This window comes from Chroicocephalus ridibundus, chromosome 4, assembly GCF_963924245.1.
Source record: "Chroicocephalus ridibundus chromosome 4, bChrRid1.1, whole genome shotgun sequence".
In the NCBI taxonomy this organism is placed as follows: domain Eukaryota; kingdom Metazoa; phylum Chordata; class Aves; order Charadriiformes; family Laridae; genus Chroicocephalus; species Chroicocephalus ridibundus.
The window spans coordinates 9,857,875-9,882,604 of record NC_086287.1 but is presented as its reverse complement, the minus strand read 5'-3'; the positions used below and the strand labels follow the sequence as shown (position 1 = coordinate 9,882,604).

Here is a 24,730-nt window from a genome sequence, read left to right as displayed (position 1 = left end):
AATGTCTGAAATCGCACGCTTCTCCAGAGCAAATTCTGCAGTTAAAGAGATGCCCTGATCAGCAGTAGCGCTACCGCTGCAAGCACTGCAGGTGATATTCGGATTTTTGTTTCCATAACGAACGAAAACAATCTAATCTGAGCATAGCAAACTGCCACTGTAGAAGTGTTCATGATGAACTAGACATTTTCATAAAGCTAAATACTACTTAATTTTTTGTTGCATATTAATAGCCTTTCAAAAATGGCTGATGCGAGCTTTTGATGCATCAGGAAGCTCGATGAGCCAGGGGCAGCCAAGATCGCAGCTGCATGTGTGGTGCTAACTAGTCGCTCATGTCACAAAACCACAGGAGGAGCATTTTCCAAGCAGGGAAGGACAGTGTATTTGTTCCTCTGCTTCTTGCACCATTGGCTGAGTCATCACAGCATCAACAAATATTCTGTAATTAGAGTTGTTCATTTTAACAATACTAGAGAGCTCCAGAGAAATAGCTGTAAATATTTATTACCATTCCAAGATTGAAATACTTCTGCCACGCCGCATCCTGCCAGGTAACCTCCTCAGCAGCTCATTTAGAAGGGAATGAAAATTTCCCACTAAAAGGAGAGCTAACACTGTGAAGCCCTTTTTATAGAGCATCATGAATCGTAACCAATTGAAGACTTAAAGTGAAGGAAAGGCACGAAATGCCCCACCATGTATATACTGGACGGGGACTCAGGACATGTGAGTTCAACTCCCAGATCTCACCTACAGCTTTCATCTTGACACAGTCAACAGTGGTGCCGTACCAGAGGCATCACTGGTGGGGACTCCTGTAACTGAGATCGCTGAGTTCCTTCCATAATGCCCGATTTTCACTTCCTTGTGTGTCTGCTAAACTGGAATATTCAAGAGGAGGTTTTATACCTAGATGATTCTTAAATCTAACTTGGAGATATAGGGATGTGGGTTTTCAATAAAACAGACTACGTTTTTTTAAGAAAATGAAATCAGGGAGGAAATGTGCTATTTTGTCCTCTCAAAAATTACCGCAGCTCGCTCTTTGAGGAATACAAGCATACGGATGCTTTTGAGCAGGGGTATGAAATACAGAAATGGAGCTATCTTACTGTAAGAAATGTGTCATTTACTGTCCCTATGACTACCCAGCCAAACCTACTCATTACAAGCCTCTGAAAAATGACAGTTCACTCATCTAAAGACCTGTTGGAATTTGGCAGCGTTGTCAAAACTCCCTCTTCTCAACACGTATTCAAAATTGGGCCTTAGAGTTCTCAAGCTAGACAGTCAGAAAAAGAGAAGCTTCAAATTTGATTTAAGTTATTTGCATTAGCATCATGAACGAACTCTCTTGGGTTCACTCTTTACATTCAAAAAGCACAAAGCCTATCTCCTCTGCCTTGTCCCGAGAGACCTTTCCCTTTCTGCAGTTCATTGTCCACAACAGAAAACATCTTCCAAATCCCACAGCTGAGGCAGTGGTCGCGCAGACAACAAACCCCGTTTCGCAACCCGGGTTCATTCCTTGATCCACTCTTTACTGAAATAGATAAAAGCTTTCAAGAGCTTAAAAAATAAATAAGAAAAGAGACTACGAAATACTGTAAGCATTCAAAAGGCAACGTTAGCCTATCTAGTTCCAGACTCCCATACCCTCTTTGCAATGTCATTGCTATGTCAGTGCCATTACTCCAGTTATAATCTAATAAAACAACAGCAACAACAGCTTCCCGCCGCCACCAAACGGTTCTCAAGTCTGAACATTGTACATTAAGGTAACAGCGTTTGTTCCTTCCAAATATATGACCAGAAAGGGGCAGGTGAATTATACAAGGGTAAAAATTAATAGTACAGTTGTAATGCATTAATACATCACTTTACATTTTACAACTCTACTGGTCAGGCCACTATAAATTTTATAGGAAATATACAGAATAAGCAATCTACTAAACAAATAAACTTATTTTAAACTACAAACTATAGAACAATCCTTATTTACTCCACACATAACACGTCAAATGAAATACTAATTTCCCATTAAATAAAACACTAATTTCACATTAAATAAAACAGTAATTTCTAGGAGACAAAAAATTAAAACAACTAAGACAGATCTAGTCAAATGATTTTGCTCCGGAATTTGAAATGTTGTCTGGTAATACCATGCAAGCAAGAAAAAAAATGAGTTATCCAAGCAACTATTAAAAACTCCTTACCTTGGCTATAATTAGCGCGGTTTAGTGTGAGCTGTAAATTGTCTGGTTACATTTGCAACTTAAAATCCAGTCACCTCACCACTTAATTATCAACATATATAGTTTAATAATAGTTCATCTAACAGGCAATTCTGCTAAATACGTAGAGAAGACAATAGTTAGTAAATCGCGATGCCTCATTGTAGCGCTAGGACCAAACTGGAGAGCTGTCAACAGCAAGTCAGTAAAAACAGTAACGTGGAGGCTTCTCCTGCCTCCATCAGCAATATTTAGCAGTTTTCAGTAAATTAATAGCAAAGGAATTCTGCTTGCGGTGCAGACGCTCTCCAGGCTGGGCCACACATCAGCTGGTGAGAACCCAAGGGAAGGTGCTGCCCGTGTCTCGCCCCACCGACTCGCGCCACCCTCTCAAGCCCATCCAGACGCTGCCACGAGAAACCAGCTGCCCCAGAGGTTCAAAGAAGCCAGCGCAAAAACAGGTATCAGATGTTAAGACAAAAAGAATTACTGCGTGCGTATCAAGTTCAGATTTCCTAATGTAATAAACCGTTAGAAATCGTGTCACTATCAGCGTACACCTTGAGGCATGAGTGTAAACTACTCTTACCATAAATGACACTAATAACACAGTGAGTTCACTGAAGGTGAGAAAAATCAACACCGCCACAAAGTCCGTAAGAGATTTCATAGCTGTATTTAGAAATGAACTCATTAAAGATGCAAAAAATTTAATGATTAGTGCTACACTACCCATGATTTTCCATTTTCATATGAATGAGTTTATTATACTGCACTTACAATCCAAATATCTGCCATAGCAATTTAATATAATCATTCTTTCTGTTAATTTCATTAAATTACTTTCAGTGCTACAAGTAATAAAATGCTGACTCCGTTTCACTGCTGACAGACATTGCTCAATGTGCCTTGTTCAGTATCAAGATTTAAGCTATGCTTATACAGTTTAAAAGCTCTGAAAGCCCTAATCCAGCAGAATTGAACACGTTTCCTGAGGATAAGTAGCAGCCTACCTTCATGTCATGTTTTGCAGTATCTATTCAGAATTCAGGAGTCTCCCAAGAATTAGGAATACCGTAGAAATAGAGTTTACAGAATATATTTGAAGAGATTTGATTAAAAAAAAAATATTAGCTTGGCAGAACAGAAGGCATTTTTAGAGAACTTTCCTGTACTACCTCTCCTTAATGTTTGCACAACGATAACTAGAAAACAACCCGAAGCCACTGAGTTTAGTTCCCATGATCTCAATCATGTAATGCAATTTCAACATTTATGGAAAAGATTAATTAAAAAATGTCCCGTGCAGTTCCCTAAAATAAATTGGCTGTGCTTTCAGCTGGGAAAAGTGGGAGACAGACGTTTTCTCACTTGCAAACGCTGTCATCGTCAAAGCAAGCATCGCTGGGGCAAGGGAGCAAAAATCAGTTTTGTGGTGCCAGAATTAAGGTGCTCACATTTTATTCCTGAACACCTGATTTAGGAAATACGTTAGCCGGATGGCACAAAATACCCATAGAGTCATTTGGGAATTTGAATGGAAAACTACTCCAGGCTGAAATTAAAGCAGTGAGGAAGGCTTTGCACCAGCAGCAGCAGCCTGAGCGGGGCACAGAGGCGTTATGAGCTGTTGGGGAAGGACTGCCTTCTAGTCTGGCGCTTGTACAGCAATTGGTGGTAAGAAGCCCAGTTTTAGAGAGATATAATTAATAAATACCAATAAATTAATACAGTTCGTAATGATTCTCTATTCACTGCCATGATATGGTTTAGTGATGGGTTTTGTCAGAGTTAGGTTGACGGTTGGACTAGATGATCCAAAAGGTCCCTTCCAACCTAGGCGATTCTATAATTCTGTGATAGCTTCCATGAATGACTTCAAAAATCTCCCTTCGCTCACCTTTTTTCAGGCTGAAGAATTTGAATACGTTTCTTCCTCATGAAGCAAAGGCCATCACCCAAGGATGATGGCGATGGTGATTAGCCAAGGTGACAACAGCGATGGAGACATACAGAGAACTGAGCAGACAGGATAAACAGAGGCGTTGATCCATCTCCTCTAACAAACACGTCACTGTCCCCGTATTCCTGTCACATTAATTCCATTACGGAGCACCAAGGAAAGGGGTATTAGGAGGTGCAGGGAAGTACTGGGTGAACATACGCGTCCCTTCTATGGCAATGCAGTGGTTAAAGCACACCTGCAAAGTGTGCGTGACACCTTTGGCATGAAATACGGCAGCATCCGCAGTACGTGGCTGCTTATTCCACACGCAGGAGCACCCCATCCTGAGAGCAACACCAGCTCGGGCTGCGTGTGCGTGTCTGTGTGTCTGCGTGTCTGTGTGTGCATGCAGTGTGAGCTGCAGCTGGCAGGCAGGGAGCTGCGGCTGCAGCTGGAAGGTTTTCTCCGTTGTTACAAGTTTTGCAAAATAATTTTGTGAAAGGGCAAACCAACGTGATTATTTCCAGGTATTCCACCCAGTTCCCACTGGGCAGATGCCTAATGCAGCTGCGCGCAGAGGAAAGACAGGATAGTTTGGAAGGAAGACAAAGTCTGGAAAAGCAAAGGAGCACTATGAGGTTAAATATCCTGACAACGTGAAGAAATCCTACAGACGGTTCAATTTAACATCCCAAATCGGTGTCCAGCAGAGGTGTAACCCTTTCAGCATCCACTGGCCAACCTGGGAGACCAGCCTGGCCACTCGTGGCAGGGCGAGAGGCAAACCTACATCCAGGCAGAGAGCGCAGTGAGGAAAGCCTGCTCTGTGCGCAGCTGCTGCACAGTCACCCGCAGCTCCAGCGGCAATCTCGGTACAACCAGCCTGTGGGAAGCACTGTGGGTGGCTCTAAAGTCAAATGCAAATCATGAGTGAATACAAATTTGAGGAAATAAAGACGGGAAAGAGCTAGTTTCCATTTCTTTCATAGATTGTGAAATTGCAGTGATTGTTAATCCATTAACAGATAAATCACAGAGCTGGGCTCCCTACATCGGATGAAATATTCACGAAAACAACAACTTTAAAGCTACCACCTTCAGATAAACAGATGCTGGCCTTACAGAAACAGGGGGAAAAAAAGAGGGGCATAGAGAAATACATACATTTGCATACAGAATCACAGAATCACAGAATCTTCAGAGTTGGAAGGGACCTCTAGAGATCATCTAGTCCAACTCCCCTGCTAGAGCAGGATTACCTAAAGCACATCCCTCAGGGCTGCATCCAGGCGGGTCTTGAAAATCTCCAGAGAAGGGGACTCCACAACCTCCCTGGGCAGCCTGTTCCAGGGCTCTGTCACCCTCACCGTAAAGAAGTTTTTCCGTGTATTTGAACGGAACTTCCTATGTTCTAACTTGTGCCCATTGCCCCTTGTCCTGTCACTGGGAACCATTGAAAAGAGCCTGGCTCCGTGCTCCTTAAACCCACCCTTTAGATACTTGTAAACATTAATCAGGTCCCCCCTCAACCTTCTCTTCTCCAGGCTAAAGAGTCCCAGCTCTTTCAGCCTTTCCTCATAAGGGAGATGCTCCAGTCCCATAATCATCTTGGTTGCCCTTCGCTGGACTCGCTCCAGTAGTTCCCTGTCCCTCTTGAACTGGGGAGCCCAAAACTGGACACAGTACTCCAGCTGTGGCCTCACCAGTGCAGAGTAGAGGGGGAGAATGACCTCCCTCGACCTACTGGCCACAGTCTTCCCTATGCAGCCCAGGATGCCACTGGCCTTCTTGGCGACAAGGGCACACTGCTGGCTCATGGATAATTTGCTGTCTACTAGGACCCCCAGGTCCTTCTCCTCAGAGCTGCTTCCCAGCATGTCCGCCCCTAACATATACTGGTGTTTGGCATTCTTCCTTCCCAGGTGCAGGACCCTACCCTACACTATACAAGCAGCACATTTACATACAAATACATGCATTTACTTAATATGCCAGTCTATCATAGCTACCAAAATATTTATTGCCATACGAAAGAGCACGAAATACACATGCACGGGGCAAAGATTCTTCTCACCTATAAAAGGGCACTTGTGCACCATCTCGAGAGCCGCAGGTCAGAGACAGAGAAGGGAGCAGCAGCCTTTGCCCGCAGGCAGTACTGAATAACCCAAGCATATTGTATCAACTCTGCTTAACTACTGCAAAATGAATGCTGGTTTGTGCCAACTATTTTTAATTCTTTTAGTATCAGCAACATGAAGGGCTGGTGCTTTCAGTATTTAACACTAAAGGCAGATATAGATACTCTGAGCTGAACAAAAGCTACCAAAAGAATAACCTGCAATGCATAACCTTGCAAACAAAGATCAGAGAAGCCAGTGCCCGCACGGGTGACAAAACAAACACGAAACTAATACAGGGCTTGGAACAATTCATCACGAGTGCCTCAGGGGCAGATTTACAAATGATGCATGTAACTGCCTCGTAAGACTTGCGGGAGCCGCCAGCTCCGCGAGCTGCCGAACACCCACTCACTGGAGGAGCCACCAGCCCCTGGAAAAGGCAGTGCAATTTCTGTGCCTAAATTACTCTGGCGACCTTGCAGGCTCCCATCGGCAAATGCAGGCACCTAAACACCTTTGTAACTCTCACGAGTCAGGGCTCTGGTTTCTGCTGTCTCCCTGAAAATCACTGAGCGCTGCCAGCTGAAGTACTTACGGCACTTTTAAAACCAAGCCTTAGGGATCCTCAGGTCCTTTTCAGTATTTTCTTTTTCCTTTGGCAAAGGGCCAAAAAGGACAAATGTGAGAAGAAACAGAATATTGTAAAACCTCAGCTTATGGCCCATGAAAGCTTTGATGTAAATCTCATTTGCAATATTATACCCACTAACTCCAATATCTAATATCAGGATACATTGTAGAGAGGTTGGTGCTGGTCTCTTCTCACAGGTAATTAGCGATAGAACAAGAGGGAATGGGTTCAAGCTGCAGCAGGGTAGGTTTAGGCTGGACATTAGGAAAAAATTCTTCACAGAAAGAGTGGTCAGACACTGGAATAGGCTGCCCAGGGAGGTGGTGGAGTCACCATCCCTGATGTGTTTAAGACTCATTTAGATGCAGTGTTAAGGGATATGGTGTAAGGGAGAACTTTGTGGAGTGGAGATGATGGTTGGACTCGATGATCCCAAGGGCCTTTTCCAACCTGAATGATTCTATGATTCTATGACACAGGGAGTAACACTACGGGTTGTCGCATCAGTTTGACACACAAAGAGAATTACAGGGACGTTTCAACAAATCCAAAAGAGGCGTGATTTCTCACTGGCTTCCCTCTTGTAACCATGGGAGCACCTTCACAAGCCCTGACCAGGCAGCGATGAGCAGGTCCTAGTTTTGTTCCAGGAGGCAGCACCTGGGATGACCGAGGGAGAGGAGCTTCCAAGAGCCTGACTTGCTACTTACTTTTAAGCATTTTCTGCAAGTTCCAACTGGAACATATTGCTATTTTTGCACCAAAGTTTATGTTAATTTCATCTTGTTTTACCATAAAATCTGAAATCACACTTTGTTAAAATGTAAATCACTGATCTGAAAACTACACACTGGAATGTGTCCTCTTTTTTCCTCTCTCCAAAGAAAAGGCTGAGCACCAGAGATCTGCATCACCTCTTTATGGAATTAACCCATAAACTTGATACTAGTTAGCAATTTCTGAATAATCCCTCAGAGAAAAAAAACCCACCCTCATTTTCAGAAAGATGCTGAGTGTTTGACACTTGGTATCTACACTGCAAGATATCTTGGAACACAGAATATAAAATTTTATGTCTTCTCCAAAAATGTGTGCTGAGGGGTTTTTTGTGGATTTTTTTGGTCAATAGCATTGTGGAAAACCGCTGACGCGTTCCACTTACTGCCGCAGAGGTACATACAGGACCTAGAGCTGCAAGTGAGTACTCAGCAGGATAATGCCCATGGAATAAAAGAGGACTATTCCATGTGTATATGTGTTTGCGTAAATAAGACCGTGTGCTGACAGGATTTTTGTTTCAAATAAGAAAAGCCTGGAGAAATAGGTCAGACCTTTTAAGAGCTAATTTGTATTACTTGGTACCTTCTGTTGGTTGAATGAATCAACAACTGTGTTTATAATGCCTTTCCAGTTGCACTTACAGCAGCCGGTTCCGCTGTAAGTCGGTTGGTTCCGATGTTTGTCATTGCTTTCTGTCCCTAAGCCCAGAAGCGGCTCCTGGCTCCCTACCCAGCATCACGGCAGAGCTCAGGTTTGCTTGCCAGGGTCCGGGCCAGGACCCTCCTGCCGCAGTAACCCAGGAATTGCTGGGGAAGGCATCCTGCTAGCACAGTCACCCCAGCTCCCCCCACACCCTCAGAAGCCCCATCCCTCCTCCTCAGCCGCCTCTCCCGCGCTGCCAGCTCCCGCCGCCCGCACCTCCGAGCCCCACAGTGCACCCCAGACACCCCAACCCTTCCCCTCTGTTCAGATGGTGGTTCCCCGCCTGCCCCCGAGACAGCTGGCTCCATCACACACTTCTGCTGGTTGGGAGCATTGGGAAACGGCCGATAACGGCAGAGTGTTTTGTTATCGGCTCCCTTCCATCTCTGCAGGCACAGATTTCCGTGAAAGCAGGAAGAACCTGAGACGGCAGACGTCTCTATCTCTGGCAAACCTGATGGAAACTGGCCAAAGGATTAAGAAGAGGGTTGTACGTTTGTCAGTCTCTCAAATGGACTAAGAAAAAAAGGAAAAGTAAAATCCATTGCTTTTGTTTTGTTTCCCTAGGAAAGCAAGCAAAATATTACAAAATGTTAGCTAGTGTTCTTCTTGCATGTTACCTTTCAAATTGAATTGAAAATGGCTGCATTTACAAAATCCCATAGAAATCAGTAATATTTTTGTAAAAGATTTCTGCCAGCACCATCACTTAGTGAACTGACTAAGGGAAGATACCAGTGCATCAGAGGCTTGAGGCAGGCTCTGCAGTACATCCCCGGTGGTTTGGGCACGCCAGACTTCAGGGTCAGCGCTCCCACCCCTTTTCAGTGGGTTTTGCGCCAACAACTAAGCAGCAGAATCCAAATGCAACTCAAGAACAAACCGCTACATTTGTTTGGATCACATTAAAGTCAGAAGGAGCTATTAAAAGAAGTTGTAGCAGATGACTGGGTCCCGAAGAACCACAGGCAATAAATTCACGTGGCAGTTCTGTTTCATAACTTAAGTCCTACTTATTCTTTCTTTGCCTATTCTAATTACTCCCTGATATGGAATTAATGTAGAAATCAAATTAGATGCTCAGGAAAGTGTACGAATCAGCTAGTCTGGAAAAAAAAACAAAAACCACAACTATTAATTAGGTAAATATGTCAATTTAGAAATGTGTGACTTGTTTCTGCCTGAGTGAATGTACAAACACAAAGCCGAAATGGAGACTGACGATCCCAAGAAAGGCGCAGCCTCTCTGGGTCTTACGGAGGAGTTCGATGTTACTGTGCTGGTGGCCAAGTCTTGGTGGCCCGCTGCCTTCACAGAGCATTGCTGCTTGCTGAAATACATTCAGATCCAGATTGCCTCTTTTCTGCAAAACCTCCCAAAAAGCGTTGTTAACACCGAGATGACTAACAATGTAAATCTGTAGCGGGGATATAGCACTGGGACTACACAGACTGTCTAAACCAAGTCATCCAAAGTTCACATAAAGTGGAGATGAAAAATTGATGTTTTACACTGAGATTAACTCAGCAAAAAACAATCATCGCAAGTAGAAAAATAAGTCACAGTAAAATGGATAGGTGCCTTCTCTCGCCTCTGGATTTACAGTGAGAACTGTCCCAGGATAACTGTTTCACTATAAATACATGAAGAACAGAAATGGTTTTCTATACAGCAAGAGCTATGAATGCATCACTAACTCAGCATTGGCGGTGCTCCTACACTTCAGGAAATTTTGGAAGCAAAATGTGCAATAACATGGATTTTAAAAGCAAGAGTTCATTGAATGTAAATAGTGCTGTCAACACAGCAGATACAAATGCTAGTTAAAGTAAATTAATTCTTTAAAGCTGCTGATCTGAATAAGTGTACATAATATTATCTCTTAGAGCCTCTGTAATCAGGAGCTGTGCATCAAAGCCCAAGCAGACACCAGAAGCCGTGTAACTAATACCTTTCAGACACTTGCACACTCCAGTAAGGACCATAAAGTATTTGGCATGTGCCGATACAGCACTTGGGGAACATTGAGCAGGACCTCAATGCAGAAAGCACTCATTATACAGAAGCCCCACAAAACTATACAGAAGCCCCACAAGCAGCACAACTTCATGGAAACATCACAGAAGAGCTGAAATACCCCAGGTGAATGAACAAATCACTGCGCCGCAGCCAGTGACTGTTTCTGGGCTGCAGACCTGCCCTGGCCGCTGCCTGTGGGACCTCTGGCGCGTTGGCTTGGAGCCCAGCGGGCAGGGGACATGCTCGGCGCAGCCCCAAGGAGGTGAACCCTCCCACGGATGGTGCCTGCCCCTGCCGGGGCTTCACCTGGGACTTGCTGGTGCTTTAGCTGGGACTCGCTCCTTCGCCCCAGCTCTCTCCGCAGGGCTTTGCTCTGGCAGCAGGAATTACACCACGCGTTAGCACCACACAAAGACAATTCAAGAAGGGAAGTGAGACCTGCAGGATTAAACACGAGGCCCAGTATAAAAAGGAGATGCTACCCTGCAGATTCGGCTTATGTTAATCTCTTTTCTTGCAAAATACTGATAGAATATTCACTATTTCTTCAAGAAGCTGAAGAACCCCCCGAGCTGAGAGAGCACAAAACCCCCTCCGAGTGCTGGGGGAGCCACGGGAGACACCTGTAAAGCCATACCAGAACATTTAAGTGACTTCTCTGTCTCCTTTCTTGAACATTACGATGTTTTCTCAAGCAAAGACAGCTTAACCAGCGAGCCTAAAATACTCCAAAGAACAATTCTTACTACACAATGGGATATGTACATGTTGGCAAGTACTTAAAAATCATCCCTATTATAGTTCATTGACAAAAACATGCACCAGAAACCTCATTTAAATGCCAGTGTATCAACCGACAGCATACATTTTAAAGGAAAAAAAAAAACAACAAAACAATTAATGCATAAAACTTCATTTAATCTAAGTTTTCCAAATCATATTGCCACCTCAGTTAGAAGACTCCACTTGTATTAAACAGGAAGCAAATAAAGTACATTCTTTGCTCCAAAGTGAGATTATGTTTCCCTTTTAGACATGGAAATTATCAAAGGTAGAGTGGTAATATTTGTAAAAAATAGTTTCCCTAAGGAGACTGTGGCATCAGCTAAAATGGCAATCCTTCGATTGTTTACAAGAATAAATGGCAGTATTATAATTGAGAGAAGTACTGATATAACAAAAGGGTTATAAGTGTTATTCTGGTGGGAATAAGTCTTACTTCATCCAGGAAAACAGTAATAAAAGGGCATTAATTTTCATTATATAATTGCTATAATGGTTTTTTTCTATCAAAGCAAAGGAACCAGGGTAGAACATACACCAAACTTTTTATAAAGAGAGAAGTGTGAATCAATACACTTTATTGTCTTCACTCTCAACCAAAGCATATTTGGATTTTTAAAAAAAAAACAAAACCATGAGTGAGAAGACTAAAATGACTGCATTTTTCCTCCTTCTTCTAGAAAGAGAAGTCAGCAATATGAAAACAACAATTGCGTGCCACTCTGAACTGAAATAAAGTTCATGGTATTCCTGAAAATGTCACATCCACATGGAGCAGAGGCACAGATATCTCAATATTTCATCAGTTTAACTAATATAGGTATTTTTTGTATTCTGCTCTCGAGCTAATGATCATATCTACTGAAACAACCCACCATTTATTTAAGGGGGAAAATTGATTTTAAGAAGGCATAGATAGCTCAAATATCACACTACACGTATTTAGCTTCCAGATTATTCCTTACCGTATTTTATTTACGTTGTCCTAGTCACTGAAGGGCTCAAGGGAATAACAGTACAACTTGTTGGGCACCTTAAAATGGCAACTTCAATTTGTTGAAGCATCTGGTTTAGGAGAGCATCGGTGTTATCTTATACATCTAATGCCCTCCATAAGGGTTTCACCTGTTTCCTGGGTCATTTCTGCAGAACAAGCAGGGAAAATCCCTGCTATTGAAAACACCTGCCCCAGATTCTATAAACTGGGCGGTATTTCACAAGAGAAACAGCCCATCCTTCAGACCCAACTTGCAGACCAGGGACTTGGTCCGCACCCACTGAGGTCCCTCTGATGCCTCCTTTTGCTTCCCACGTAAGCGGGACCAGAGCAGACCTGAAAGCTAAAATACCCATGGCTAGGCCTAATTAGTCATGGAAATACCCAAATAGTTGAAACAATTCAACATCAATACAGTGAATTTAGGCTGGCTGCAACGATGTTAAGAAATTTTCTGTGTGCACAAGTGGATAGCATTGATTTCAGCAATAATTGCCTAGAAAGACAATTTTAGAATCAAATTAGCAGTCAAATAATTGTAGAAATTATGCAGAGAGATTTCTTTGATTGGACAGTTGTAATAATAGCTACAGAAATCTATCCCACATATACTCTTGTAATACGCTACATTATTGTAGCCTACAGTTAATATTGTTGAAAACAAATCACGTTCCCAGAATATGCTCCTGTAAGATTATCTTTTTGGGCTGATTTTAATTATCTGCATTACACTGAAAATATTGGATATATTAAAATATCTGATAAACTTGGAATATTCCATACTTTATTATCTCAGTCCTGTTCTCATTATCTATTACTTTTAATTCACCACTTATTTTTCAAATGAGCTGTCGGCTTTCCAACAAAATACACACTGCCCAGCCATTTCATCTAACAGGGATCAGCGTTCTGCAGCGTGGTGAAGGAATATAGTCTCATTTCAGATAAGCATTATACGTGCTTCCCTACGAGCATTCCAAGAGTTTCATTAATTGCTGGCTTGGGGATGTTTAGAGGACAAAAAGGAGATAATTATTAAAAAGCCATTCCAGTCGCCTACCTAGGACACTGAGACCCACGCTGCAAAAAGAAGGAAGCCAAAGCCACCACGAAAGGAAAACGAAACAACTGAAATGTCGCCCACATGAAAACCAGCGATTGGGTTTCTGTGGGCTCCATCCCGGCCAGGATTTTCACAAGTGGATTTCCAACTCCCAAATAAATTTTTGCAAGAAGAACAAGAGCTCGAGCTCTATCTATTACCACGCTAATACCCCAACTCTTTAGATGCATTCGAGGAATAAAGTCTTAGCAGCGTTCACCTGGCATCCCTTTACCTCTGCCTGAAATACTTAACAAAGAAAAGAATATCAGACGGCTTGCAACTGGAAAGACTATTCAACTAGGTACGGTTGTCCTCTTCTCTTTATCTAATCCTTGATCCCCACCTCTCTTAAACTCATTCCTGTGCACAGCTCTCAGCACTTGCCTTGATAAACTGGTCTCAAATTTCGGCCGCAGCAGGAAGGGAGCACAGGCCTGAGCGCCGCTTGTGTACAGAGACACCAGGGACGCAGGTTGACTTCCAGGTGTCTCCATGGTCACTCACGAAACACAAGTAAGGCATGGAGCCCTCAGGAGAAGTCTCCCCTATGCCCAAGTAGAGTTTGGTTTTCCAGGAGTTTATTTTCCATGCTTTTTTCCATTTCCAGTTTACGTTCTTTTAGTGCTAATTATTCAAATTTGGGATATTCTGTTTGTCCATACAGGAACATAGGAAATACCATCCTGAACCAAACAGGATCCGTCCAGTCTCTGTCAGTCAGTGCAGCCAGGCACTACCAAAGAGTGAGCCAGACCTACATTTTGGAGGTTCTTAAAGTACCATCTTTGTGGCAGTGAGTCCTACAGCTAGAGGAAGCGTGAAGCGGCATTGACTGTTTTTGAATTAGACTTTTTTGTTTCTCAATTGCCGATTGTCCCCTTATTCCTAGTGCTAGGAAACAAAGCAAACAAAGAACAGTATTTATCTTTGTTCTATAATATTGTGACATTTAAACAGGGTAAATGGGAACTGTCAAATAGAGATTTTGATATTGCTGCTTCTGATGGACTGGATTAGCAGAGAAAGGATTTGATTAATGATGAACAAAAAGAGGACGGAATAATTAATGCTCAGGAATGAATTTTTACAGACAATGAATCACTTTAAATTCATTTTATATTTCTATCAGACTACAAATTTGATCTAATATTCTTAGATCTCAATGAGGCGCTTGACTTTATATATCACATTTTGATTAATAAAATATAAAATTAATATGGTGCATATGCAATGGATTTGAAATGATTAAATTGAGCAGCAACGCTTCTAATAGGTTCCCATGGGGACTGATTCTCAGCCTTGCTCTCAACGTTTTTATCAGTAACCTGGAGGAAGACAAAATTATCTTTGATAAAAGTTCTCAGATGGTGACTGGGAAAGTTATGAGCAACGAAGCAGGTAGGCAGATGCAGTCAAGTATCAGATCTGGATACACATCTGGAAATAAAGACTATAGACCAATTTCACGGGATAAGAGTGTCTATGGAGGGGAACAATGATGAAAGGTTATGTCTACTGAGCAGACTGCGGCTTCTACAAGTAGGAGAAGCACTGTAGCTTCAGGGGTTGTTATTCTTGCTTCTCCCAAGTATACCAACGTCTGCAGGGTAAATTTACTCTAAAAAAAAATAAATCTTAGCAACAGAGGTGAATAATCTGATAAATGGCAACTCCTACAGGAGTAATCTTAATTCAACTCTTAGGTACTGGGAGACCAGCACTACAACAAAAGATTATATTACATCTGACACTGACACTGATGCCCATTCCTGATGAACCAGGAATACCAGACCAGCTCCGGAGGCTGCAGCTCCAGAGGGACGTCAGACTGGAAAGACTTCAAAAAGGACTCACAAGAATGATGAAAGATGTGGAAAATATGCCTTTGATTGAACCATCTGAGAACTCAAAGCAAAAAGCATGAGTTGATCACAGTGTAGGAGTAGCTGTGCATGAAAAAGAGATTCCAGAGCTCTTCAGTCTGGTAGACAGGATGGCCAGAAGACACAGCGGGTCACATCCAGTTTGGGAATTATATAAATTTCCAAACATGATAGTAACACCCTTCACCAATACTTGTGTTCAACTGCCCAGCCCCTGAAAAAAATTAATTAGGACCACATAATCTTTTAAAGGTTATTTTTTATACCGAGCTGCCACACTTGTATCAGTCACTAATAAAGCAAAATCCTATGGCCCGCATTATGCAGAAGACAAATGTGATATCAGGGACTTCTTTGTGACCTAAATACTTACAAATTTTTTACCAATACATTTTTTTCCACGTTCTATACTCTCTCTTATGGCCAATCACTAGCCTTCTCCAACCTGGACTACTCTTTTGGGTATGAGATGACCAGAGGAAATGCTGCATGTGTTCGGGAGCGACCTAAGCTCATCAACAGGATTTTTGTATATGGCTTCCCAGTAAAACATAAAGGTGTCTCAGAGTTCTTTGTAGGTGACAACGTGGTAAAATTCCTTTTGAAAATAACTCAATAATTTTATATCAATTATGTGACAGGACTCCATAGTCTTTTTAGAGGTGTTTCATTAGCCGAAGAAAATAAAAGGTAGCTATAGAAAATAATGCTTTTTTTAATAGCAGTAGAGCCACAAACAGCATCCCATAAAATGCCTCATCAACACTCCCGCTTGATTTGCCTAGCGAAAGACCGCTGCCTGTAGCCAATTTAAAGCCCAAGCTCTAATTCTGCAATAAGTCAAACCTTTGTTTTTAAACAGCAATGAATTTTGGATACCAAACCCTGCACAGGGAAATACATTGATAAATTCAGCAGGTTGCAGCTTTGAAAACATCTCTGTTACCAACCACTCCAAGCAAAAGCTGGGCAATTTCAAGTATGTTTATAGACTGCCAGTCAACAATGGACAGTTTTTTCAAGTCTACTTTTATGTGAATATATAATTCAGCAGCTACACTCAGAAAAAAAAAAAAAAAAAGGGGGGTTGGGACTTTCAGAGTTGCTGAGCATCAAGAACTTCAGACAAACCCGGCTGAGAATACTGCTCTGCTACACCAATTCAAGCCCACGTTGGTCATAAAATCATTCAGCCAAGGTGATCTACCACAAGATCAGAGAAGCATTTTTAAAATTAGAGTATCATGGAAGGCCAGACAAGAATGTGCTAAATAAAACCAAAACCCATCAGTTTTAAGGATTTCTTAAAACTACCCCTAAAAATTTCAGCTTAAAGACCTTGCATAAAAGACATATTACAATGATAGAAAACTGTAAAAATGCATTCCCTTCCTTAACTAGCCATGACCTCTATTAAAAAACCCAATTTTTCATTGCTGATACATTCATCTGCAAAAGCTACTCATCAGATTAGAAGAAGACGACGCAAAGAAAGAACTAGGCAAGTCTGTAAGGGTTTCTTTTAAATCAGCTTTTCATAACTTCAGTGACAAACAACATCACGTAATCTAAGTCATTTTTATTATTTTCAAAACAAAGAACAACTATTTGGTAGCAAACTGTTTCCGAGGATAAACTTCCATTTTTCAACTCTTTTCTTACCCTTTTCACATTGGTTGCCAACATATTTTGCTGGCCTCAGTTATTTCATTGCGTAAGAAATACCATGAAAAAACTAATACATCTTTGTTTCCCGTTCCTTTGGAATCTGTTTTTTGACATTTTAACTTCCATGCATTTAAATGTTTAGCCTTTCTTTTGACTTACTAACACTTAAAAACATCTCTCTCTTAGCATTGTTACACATATTTATGTAACAATCTTCTTGTGTTATCCAAGCTAGTGACTATATAACGTTTAATATACAAAATCCATACCTTTCAAACACAGGGCAACAAGTTATTTAAAGAATTTCTACTTGCTTTCAGCTGAGGACACTGCAATGAGATCATCACATCACTGAACAGTAGAGTGATGCGGGATAATTCTGCTGCTTTTTTATCACCTGGCATACAGATGGATTTTAATTTATATTGGCTTGCTTCAGGAATTTTTTATCACCACCCATCTGCACGAGCACTTAGGAAAACACACGAGCAGTAGGTATATCATGTACAAAGGCTTTCCTAGAGAGCAACCAAAATCCCTACATGCAACATACAGGCTTTTTAGTCATAATAAGAAAAACACGTACACATGAAGGCAATTCAGGAGAAATTTCAAAAGAAGAGCTACTGCTGCTCCCCCAGCTGATGCATCGAACCTGGTGACAATACCTGAAAATGCCCAGAACACTTACATTGTGTTTACAGTCTTGCATAGTTTTTCCTCTAATTTCTCCCATGTGTTCTTCCTATTCAAAGTCAGTAGGAATCAACTGAGGTATTTCCCTTAAAAGAGCAACACTGGTTAGGTATCACCTAACAGGTGATAAAATGATAGACAAGGTATTGCAGACAGTTTCAAATCTACAGCAATGTGTAGTGGAGAAAATGTGGAAAAAAGCACTGTCTTCTAAGTCTGGATTTTTTTTTTTCTATCTTTGAGTGTTCATTGATTCTTCCTTCCTTTCTCCTGCCCCCAGAATGCAGAAAGCAATTTTCCCTCATTTAACCTTAAGACTAAATAGAAATATTATGTGTGTTACATTTAACCATACACACTGTATATATCTCATATCTGCAAAAGTAATGGTTATGTAAACATTAATAACATAATTCCTTTTCACCCAAAGGGGGCCCATGAAACTGGTAGCTTCAGACTTTCCATTTTCAGCAATAACTCCTCTTTTTAAAAGGGAGTAGTCAAACTGAGTCACTCCTGGCTGCTGCTGAGAGGCCCTTAAAAGCATCACCTGTGTTCAAAGATGCACTTCAGATGCCTATCGGCACCGTATCGCCATTTCAGACTTTAAGAACATTTCTGGCCTTTCTTCTTGTGACAGCCATTCCGAGATGCAGATGTTCCATTTATAGCACGTGTGTAAGGGCTGACACTAAAATGTCAATTTAAAGCCCTTATGTGCTTCTTTTTCAATTCCAGATCTTCGGTCACAGACCTTTTCAAATCTAAAGCTATTGGAAGTTATGTTAATGAGGGAGAAGGGAAGACCCTGGTGGTTTTTTCAAAACACCACTTCATTACTCTCTTGATAAACTCTGAGGATTAATTTATGGAGTCCGAAAATCCTTGCTTCTTAGGCTTCACTAACCTTTGAAAGAGTCAAAGTTCACAGCAGTGGCCCGTCTTCTGCTCAGCTCCTCTTGGAGCTGCCACCCTAGCCTCAAACCGAGAATGAAGACGACACTGCGCGAGTGATCACGGGTGAGAACATTAACTGTAAAAATAAGGATAAGTCTTTCCTGTCTTATATGTATGTGATTCAGCAACGACTACAGCAGTCTCAAATGCTCTGGTGACAAGGGCCACTTGAATGAAGCTGTTTGTGGGAATGGTGGATAAAGGATAATTTTGCCTGGTGCGAGCCAGGGACAGCAGGACCCCGCAGTCTCAGAGGAGGCTGCGCGGAAAGGAGCTGTCTCACCCAGGCTACAGCAGTGGAAGCTCCTCACCTCTGGTCCTTTGTACAGCTGTGCTCTCACCTGCCCCAACACAGGCTCTGAACAAGCACTCCAGCAGATACAGTGCTATCTCCCGTGCTCTGTCACAACCTGTTTGACCAGGATTTTTTTTCTGTTCTTCTTCTTTTGGTAGGAAAACTCCTGCACTCATTCAACTCAAGTATACAAGTGTTTTCTCCTTGAATTTTTTTTTTAAACTAATTTCTAGAAGACTTGTTTGCCTTTTCTTCATGAACCTGACCCTTCATATACAAGAGGCAATCTCAGGCACAAAGACCAACTGCACCATGGTACGAACTACTCTGTGTGAGATGTACAGAAATTGTTTTTCCCGTGTCCTGCACTTCCCCTAACTAAATACCCTCATTGGGAATGGTTTTCTGTGGGGTGTTTTAGCTGAGAAATGCCCTATGTCCAAAGCCCACCAGTGCTATCCCACCTTGCTCGTAGGAATGCAGTGTCTCACCCATGGCCCTCACTATTAGCAGTAAAATGCAGATGAATTTAGTAAGTGCACAAGTTCCTTCCTGGGACTCAGCAGAATGGAGTGAAAACAGCAAATAACCACTGAAATGCTCATTTTCTTTTAATGAAATGTTGACATGTTTGGACATTGAAGCCTGAATTCATATGCAAATACCATTCAGTATTTCCTTCAGCAGAAACAACCATTCCCACATGGCTGAGAAAATGCCATAAACAGAAAATTACTCACAGTCCCCTTCCTCTTGTTCATCAACCTGACCTCAAGCAAGTGTAAAAGATTTCAGAAAATAGTACAGAGGATGCGAGCTATCCAATACACTACTGGGTGACTGAACACGACTGCAAATAAGATTTAAAAGTTCTTCTATAACCATAGGTCTCACGCAGCCAGTCAGCATTCCTTACAGGCAAAACATGGACACCCTTCAACCTCGTCTGAGATACAAGTTCCTTACCTTAATCTGCAGAGAACAGTTTCATTTAAGTTATTAAATTCTATGAATTCTAAAACCAGATTATTTATTATCAGTAATGGGAGGAGTAACTCAGATCCGGGAATGTAGTGGAAGAAGGTACCTCTGGCAGGGGGTTGGACTAGATGATCTCCAGACGTCCCTTCCAACCCTACGATTCTGTGATTCTGTGACTCTGTGAACTCCTGACTGGTGGATCTATACCAAGCGTACCCATCAAATCTTCAAATCCACCCAAAGAAGCACCTTTTCGCGTGCTCGTGGTGGCCTAGTTCTTTCAGCCCATGCTGCAGATTCTCGTTTTGTTTTGAACAGAATGAGTCAGAATTTGAACTTTTCACTATTCTTTCAGAGGGTAGATATCTGCGCGTATTTTATTCTATTGAGATAATCAGACAGAATATAAAAAAAGAGCAACATGACCAACCTGAAACTATTGATTTCCTAAAATGCTGGATTGGTAATCCTGGAGAGCAACCTCAGGAGGTGTAGAGACCCTTTCTCTACATCCTCACCAGTTTCCTCAACACGGAGCTGGATCTAGGGATTGACTCGCTCCTCAACACACTCCTGGCCCTCGCCTCTGCAGCAGCTCCTTTGGCAACGGGAACAGCGACACGTACACTTCCAGATGTGCCAATCCTGGCGCTTTTTGTGGAGTCTCAGGAGCTGAGGCATGGGGTCAGTGCTCAGGTAGCTGCCATCCATCGAGAGCCACGGTCCGTAGGAGGCGGGACTGGCAATTTAGCAGCTGGCACGGAGCTCTCTCCGAGTTGTTCAATCAAAGCTCCAGCTGCGAGAAGCAGCCACTGTGCTGGAGGTGTCGTTATTGTTTTTGAAACCGTTGTTAATTAAGGTGAGATCTCACTGTGCTGGTGTTCAGCAAACGCAGGAAGAAATGGACCTTTCCCTGACGAGTTTATCATTCAAACAGGGTACACAAACAAGCATAAAGGATGGCAGAAAATGTAAAAGGTGTATTTTAACGTTTCTAAAAACTTTGTTTCCCCAGGCCCGCCACTGCAGCCTCTTGGACCAGTTGGTTAAGCTCACGGGCAGCACAACTGTGAGCATCGTGCCTTTTCCTCGGTTTTACTCAAACAATAGCGCCATGTGTATTTACCGGCTGAGAGATGGTCCGCTGAGACCAGATCAGCTTTCGACAGCTGCCTTTCAAAGTTCCATCCATTTCAGAAACCGCCTCTCTCTTCTTCCCCCAAGGAAAATGGTTGCCCGCGGTTCATGCCTCTGGTTCACGGGGGAGTTTTACCTGGCTGGAGCATGGTAGGACGCAACCCAAAACAACACGTTCCCTCATTCATTTTCTGGCTCATTACTTTTCCCTTTCCTGACAGATATATTCAGTTCAACTGCGTTTTTGCACTCGCTATTCTACAATCCATCAGAAATCACAGCTATGTACTGCTGATTATGGTGGACAACGTGATTTTATTTTTCAACCTGAACTCAAGCAGTGGTCCCGGGGATGACATACTGTTGAAATTAATGATTAACTCTGCATGTCACTGAGCAGTTTTGTATGTATCCAGCTAAAGAAGCATTAAAATACTTCTAAAATTAAAAATAAAGCTTCTTATCTGCTGTTTGGAACTGAATCACTCTGTACCGGACGGTGAGAGTGTCCTGAGGAGGCAGGGACCAGCACTGAGGTCTGGTTGTGAGCCCCTAACAGAGAGATGACCAATCTCTCTGCTCCCAACGCCCGGTTGCCCAACACCTCGTCCTGTCAGGATCTCTTTTCAGGGAGATCTCTTCCCTTCGTGTTGAATTTTTACTGAGGTCAAAGGAAATATTGTTACCACAGCTATTTAAAAACAACTCAGGGATCAGGAAACATCATGAGTTGTCTTCCAAAGCACTAGCACCAGAGTAAAACTTCTCTCTTTACCCTCCATGCCCTGAGTCCCCTGCTTCGTCTTCACACACAGCGGTGCCGCGTGTTGCACATAAACCCAGCAGAAGAGCCGGGCATTTATCTGTGAGTGTGCACGTACGTACAGACACAATCTTGCCAAAGACGCACATATACACCAGTGGAGAAAGCTGTAGTAAAAAAATGGTGCATGAAATGCTCTTCCCAGTGTGTAATGCTTCATGTAACGCCACTTGGACTTCGATGGCAGTAGACCTGCTCTATGAACCGCGTGCATTACAGTAATAATCACAGAAATGATCAGAAGCACATTTGCTTAACAGAAATCCAGAACTACATGAAGCCTGCCCTATGTAAACATACAGAAGTTAAACCTTCTCGGACAAAAACTCATGTTCTTGATTGAAAATCTGGCTCTACTATATGTTTTACCCCTGACTTCAATGGGAGACGCATTTCATGTGTTCTATCTCACCGGAAGACAGAGCTTTTTAGGTTGATCCACATCCATTTTCTGCACCTTAGCAATCATAACTACTGATAAACACCGCATAGGACTAATAAAGTTTTATTTGCAATCTCAGCTGTAATCCTCAAAGCTATTAACTACAACATATTAAGTACCTTAACATAACTCCTTGATCGTCTAAAATTCCCAGGTAATGACTATCGGTGACAGTATTTTTCACCGTGCGCGCTATGCATACTATCATTATGTTCTTCAGCTTGGCACTATTCTAGCTTCTCACGGCTTTTTTTTCAAGCTGTAGGCTATGAGATACCTACAAATATATTTTTTAACTCTACTGGATTGCCTCACTTAAAATTGAGATAATGGCTGTGTCATAAAAACTTACAGACCACAAAGGAAGAAAGAGAATACTTTTCATCCTACTCTTGAATCAAGGGATCAAGGGTGAAGAGGTGTCTTGTTCCATTGTCAGAAATACACCAGCTTTTAAAATTCAGCTCGGGGAGACTGGCTACCTCCGAGTGAAGATACATTTCATAATTTAGATGTGGCGCGAGAGTTCATGTGAAATCCAGACTGAATTGTCAAGCAGAGGTAAAAAATCAGCCATCCCTCTGATCACGGGTCAATTTATCTTATAGAGATAAATCAAACTGCAGTGTTTACATGCCCAGAACAAGTAATGAAGTACGAGGCACTGCTCCACCAACCTACAACCTGCAAATGAGAACCCTTACTATATTATGGCTATAAAACCGACACCAATTGTATATGATTACTGTACATTTGTGTTAACAGCTTTGAAATGTGGATCCACATCCCTACTCTGCTCTGAAATCCACAGGATTAATCTAGGCATATATCAATTTTAGCCTCTTTCTATTATTTTAGCACAGCCTTAGAATTATATTTGGCATCTGTATCTGGCACATACAATAACTACTAGCAACAGCCATCCTTTCTGCATTGAGGTCACCGAGTATATCGACTGCCGTAAGAAGTAGGGAGAGTGCAGGATACCGCCTGACTCAAAAAGTCAAGGGAAACAGGAAAAATATAACCCCAAATCCTTGAAACTCCCAGCCGCATTTGAGAGATGTAGCGCTCAGACCACAGCAGAGCTTGCCCTCTCCTTATCTTCCCCGGCTCTCCGCCACACACACACACAGGATCGCTAGAAACGATCCTTCGGTTTAACAAAAGCCTCTGCCCGTCCCTCTTTCTCTGCAAGGAACAAGCCCTGATCCAACCAGCCTGTCCCATAGGAAAAGCTGCTATTTGTGCGTTAGCCGGGCGAGGCGAAGGCAGCGCAGGAGAAGGCAGAAACCCCGAGCATCCCCTGCTCGCAGATGAGCCTCTGCTCAAAGAGCGGGTAAAAATAAATAAATAAATAAATAAATAAATAAATAAATAAATAAAAGATGCGGAAGACAATGAGGAAGAGCCTGGCGTTCCCCCCGCTCGCGGTCTCACACGGCACAAGGTGGATTTCACGTTTGCAGTCCCTCGCCTTTGGAAGCGGGGCTCAGAGGCGGGGCGGGGGGACCCTCTGCCATTGCAGCAGGTGAGGCTGCTCCGCAGGCGGCGGCACCTTCCGTGCAGGGAAGCCCGATCCTCCCCGCACAGCCGCCCTTCCTCCGCGGGCAGGGCGGCGACAGCGGCGCTCGGCGACAGCCGTGCCCGGCGACAGCGGCGCTCCCGGCCGCCCGCCCCCCGCGGCCCCGCGCCCCCTCCGCGCTCCTTACCCGGCTCGGCCCGGGCGCTGGGCAGGAGGGCGACGATCACCCCCAGCAGCACGACGGCCCCGGCCAGGCCCGTTCGGCCGCCCGACGGCGGAGGGCTGCGGGGGGGCGCGGTGCCGGGCGCTCCGCCGGGCCCGGCGGGGTTGGCCCCGCTCCGCCCGCCGCCCGCCGCCCGCCGCCACATCCCCGCAGCCTCGCAGGAGCCCCGCCGCGGCTCAGCGGGCAGCGCTGCCCATCGCCGCGCCGGGCTCTAGAGCAGCGGCTCCGCGGGGAGGAGGAGGAGGAGGAGGAGGAGGAAGAGCGGGGGGCGCCGCATGCTGCCGGCGGCTCTGCCCGGGCGCCGGTGCCCCTCAGCGGCGGCGGCGCGGCCCCGCCGGCTCCGGCGCGGAGATCGCGGCGAAAAGCAGCTTCATCCACAAAGGGCTCACTCACGGCGCCGCCAGTGCCGGCCCCCGCTCCCCGCCCTCCCAGCGCCGGGGAGGCGGGAGCGGAGGCGGCGCTGCCGGGGCCGCGGGGACCCCCCTCCGCCGCCCCGCGGGGTGCACGGTACCCCCCCCTCCCCGGACACCCCCGGCCGCCTGCTCCGCGCCGGTGCCCTTCCCGGTTTCCCCCGGGGAAGCGGGGAGAAGCCGGGCGGGCGGTGGCCACCGCGGGCCGGTGCCCCGGGGCCAGCGGCCGCCGCAGCCGGGGGGGACGGGTGGTGGGGGAAGGCTTCCCCCTCTGTGCCTTCCAGGGCACGTTGGGCGCAGTAACAGCTCTTGGCCCGGATTCCCCCCCTAATTTTTTGAAGCAGTTGTGCCCAGCACTACCTTTT

General features: G+C 43.9%; 1 protein-coding gene across 6 annotated transcripts in view; it reads right to left on the bottom strand.

Moving 5' to 3' along the window:
• The window catches only part of KIAA1549L (KIAA1549 like), a 145,114-nt gene extending 120,713 nt beyond the window's left edge, over positions 1–24,401 (bottom strand). For 2 of the 6 annotated variants that reach the window (XR_010070669.1, XM_063331590.1), the window contains exon 1: positions 23,920–24,399. Coding sequence is in view for 5 of the 6 variants with exons in the window: in XM_063331590.1 (XP_063187660.1) it covers positions 23,920–24,100 (181 nt within the window). In the remaining variant the exon portion in view is untranslated. Of the gene's footprint in view, positions 1–23,919 lie in introns of all 6 variants that reach the window. The other 4 variants (XM_063331593.1, XM_063331595.1, XM_063331592.1 and 1 more) reach the window with 3 other exon arrangements.
• Between the last annotated feature and the right edge of the window lie 329 nt (positions 24,402–24,730).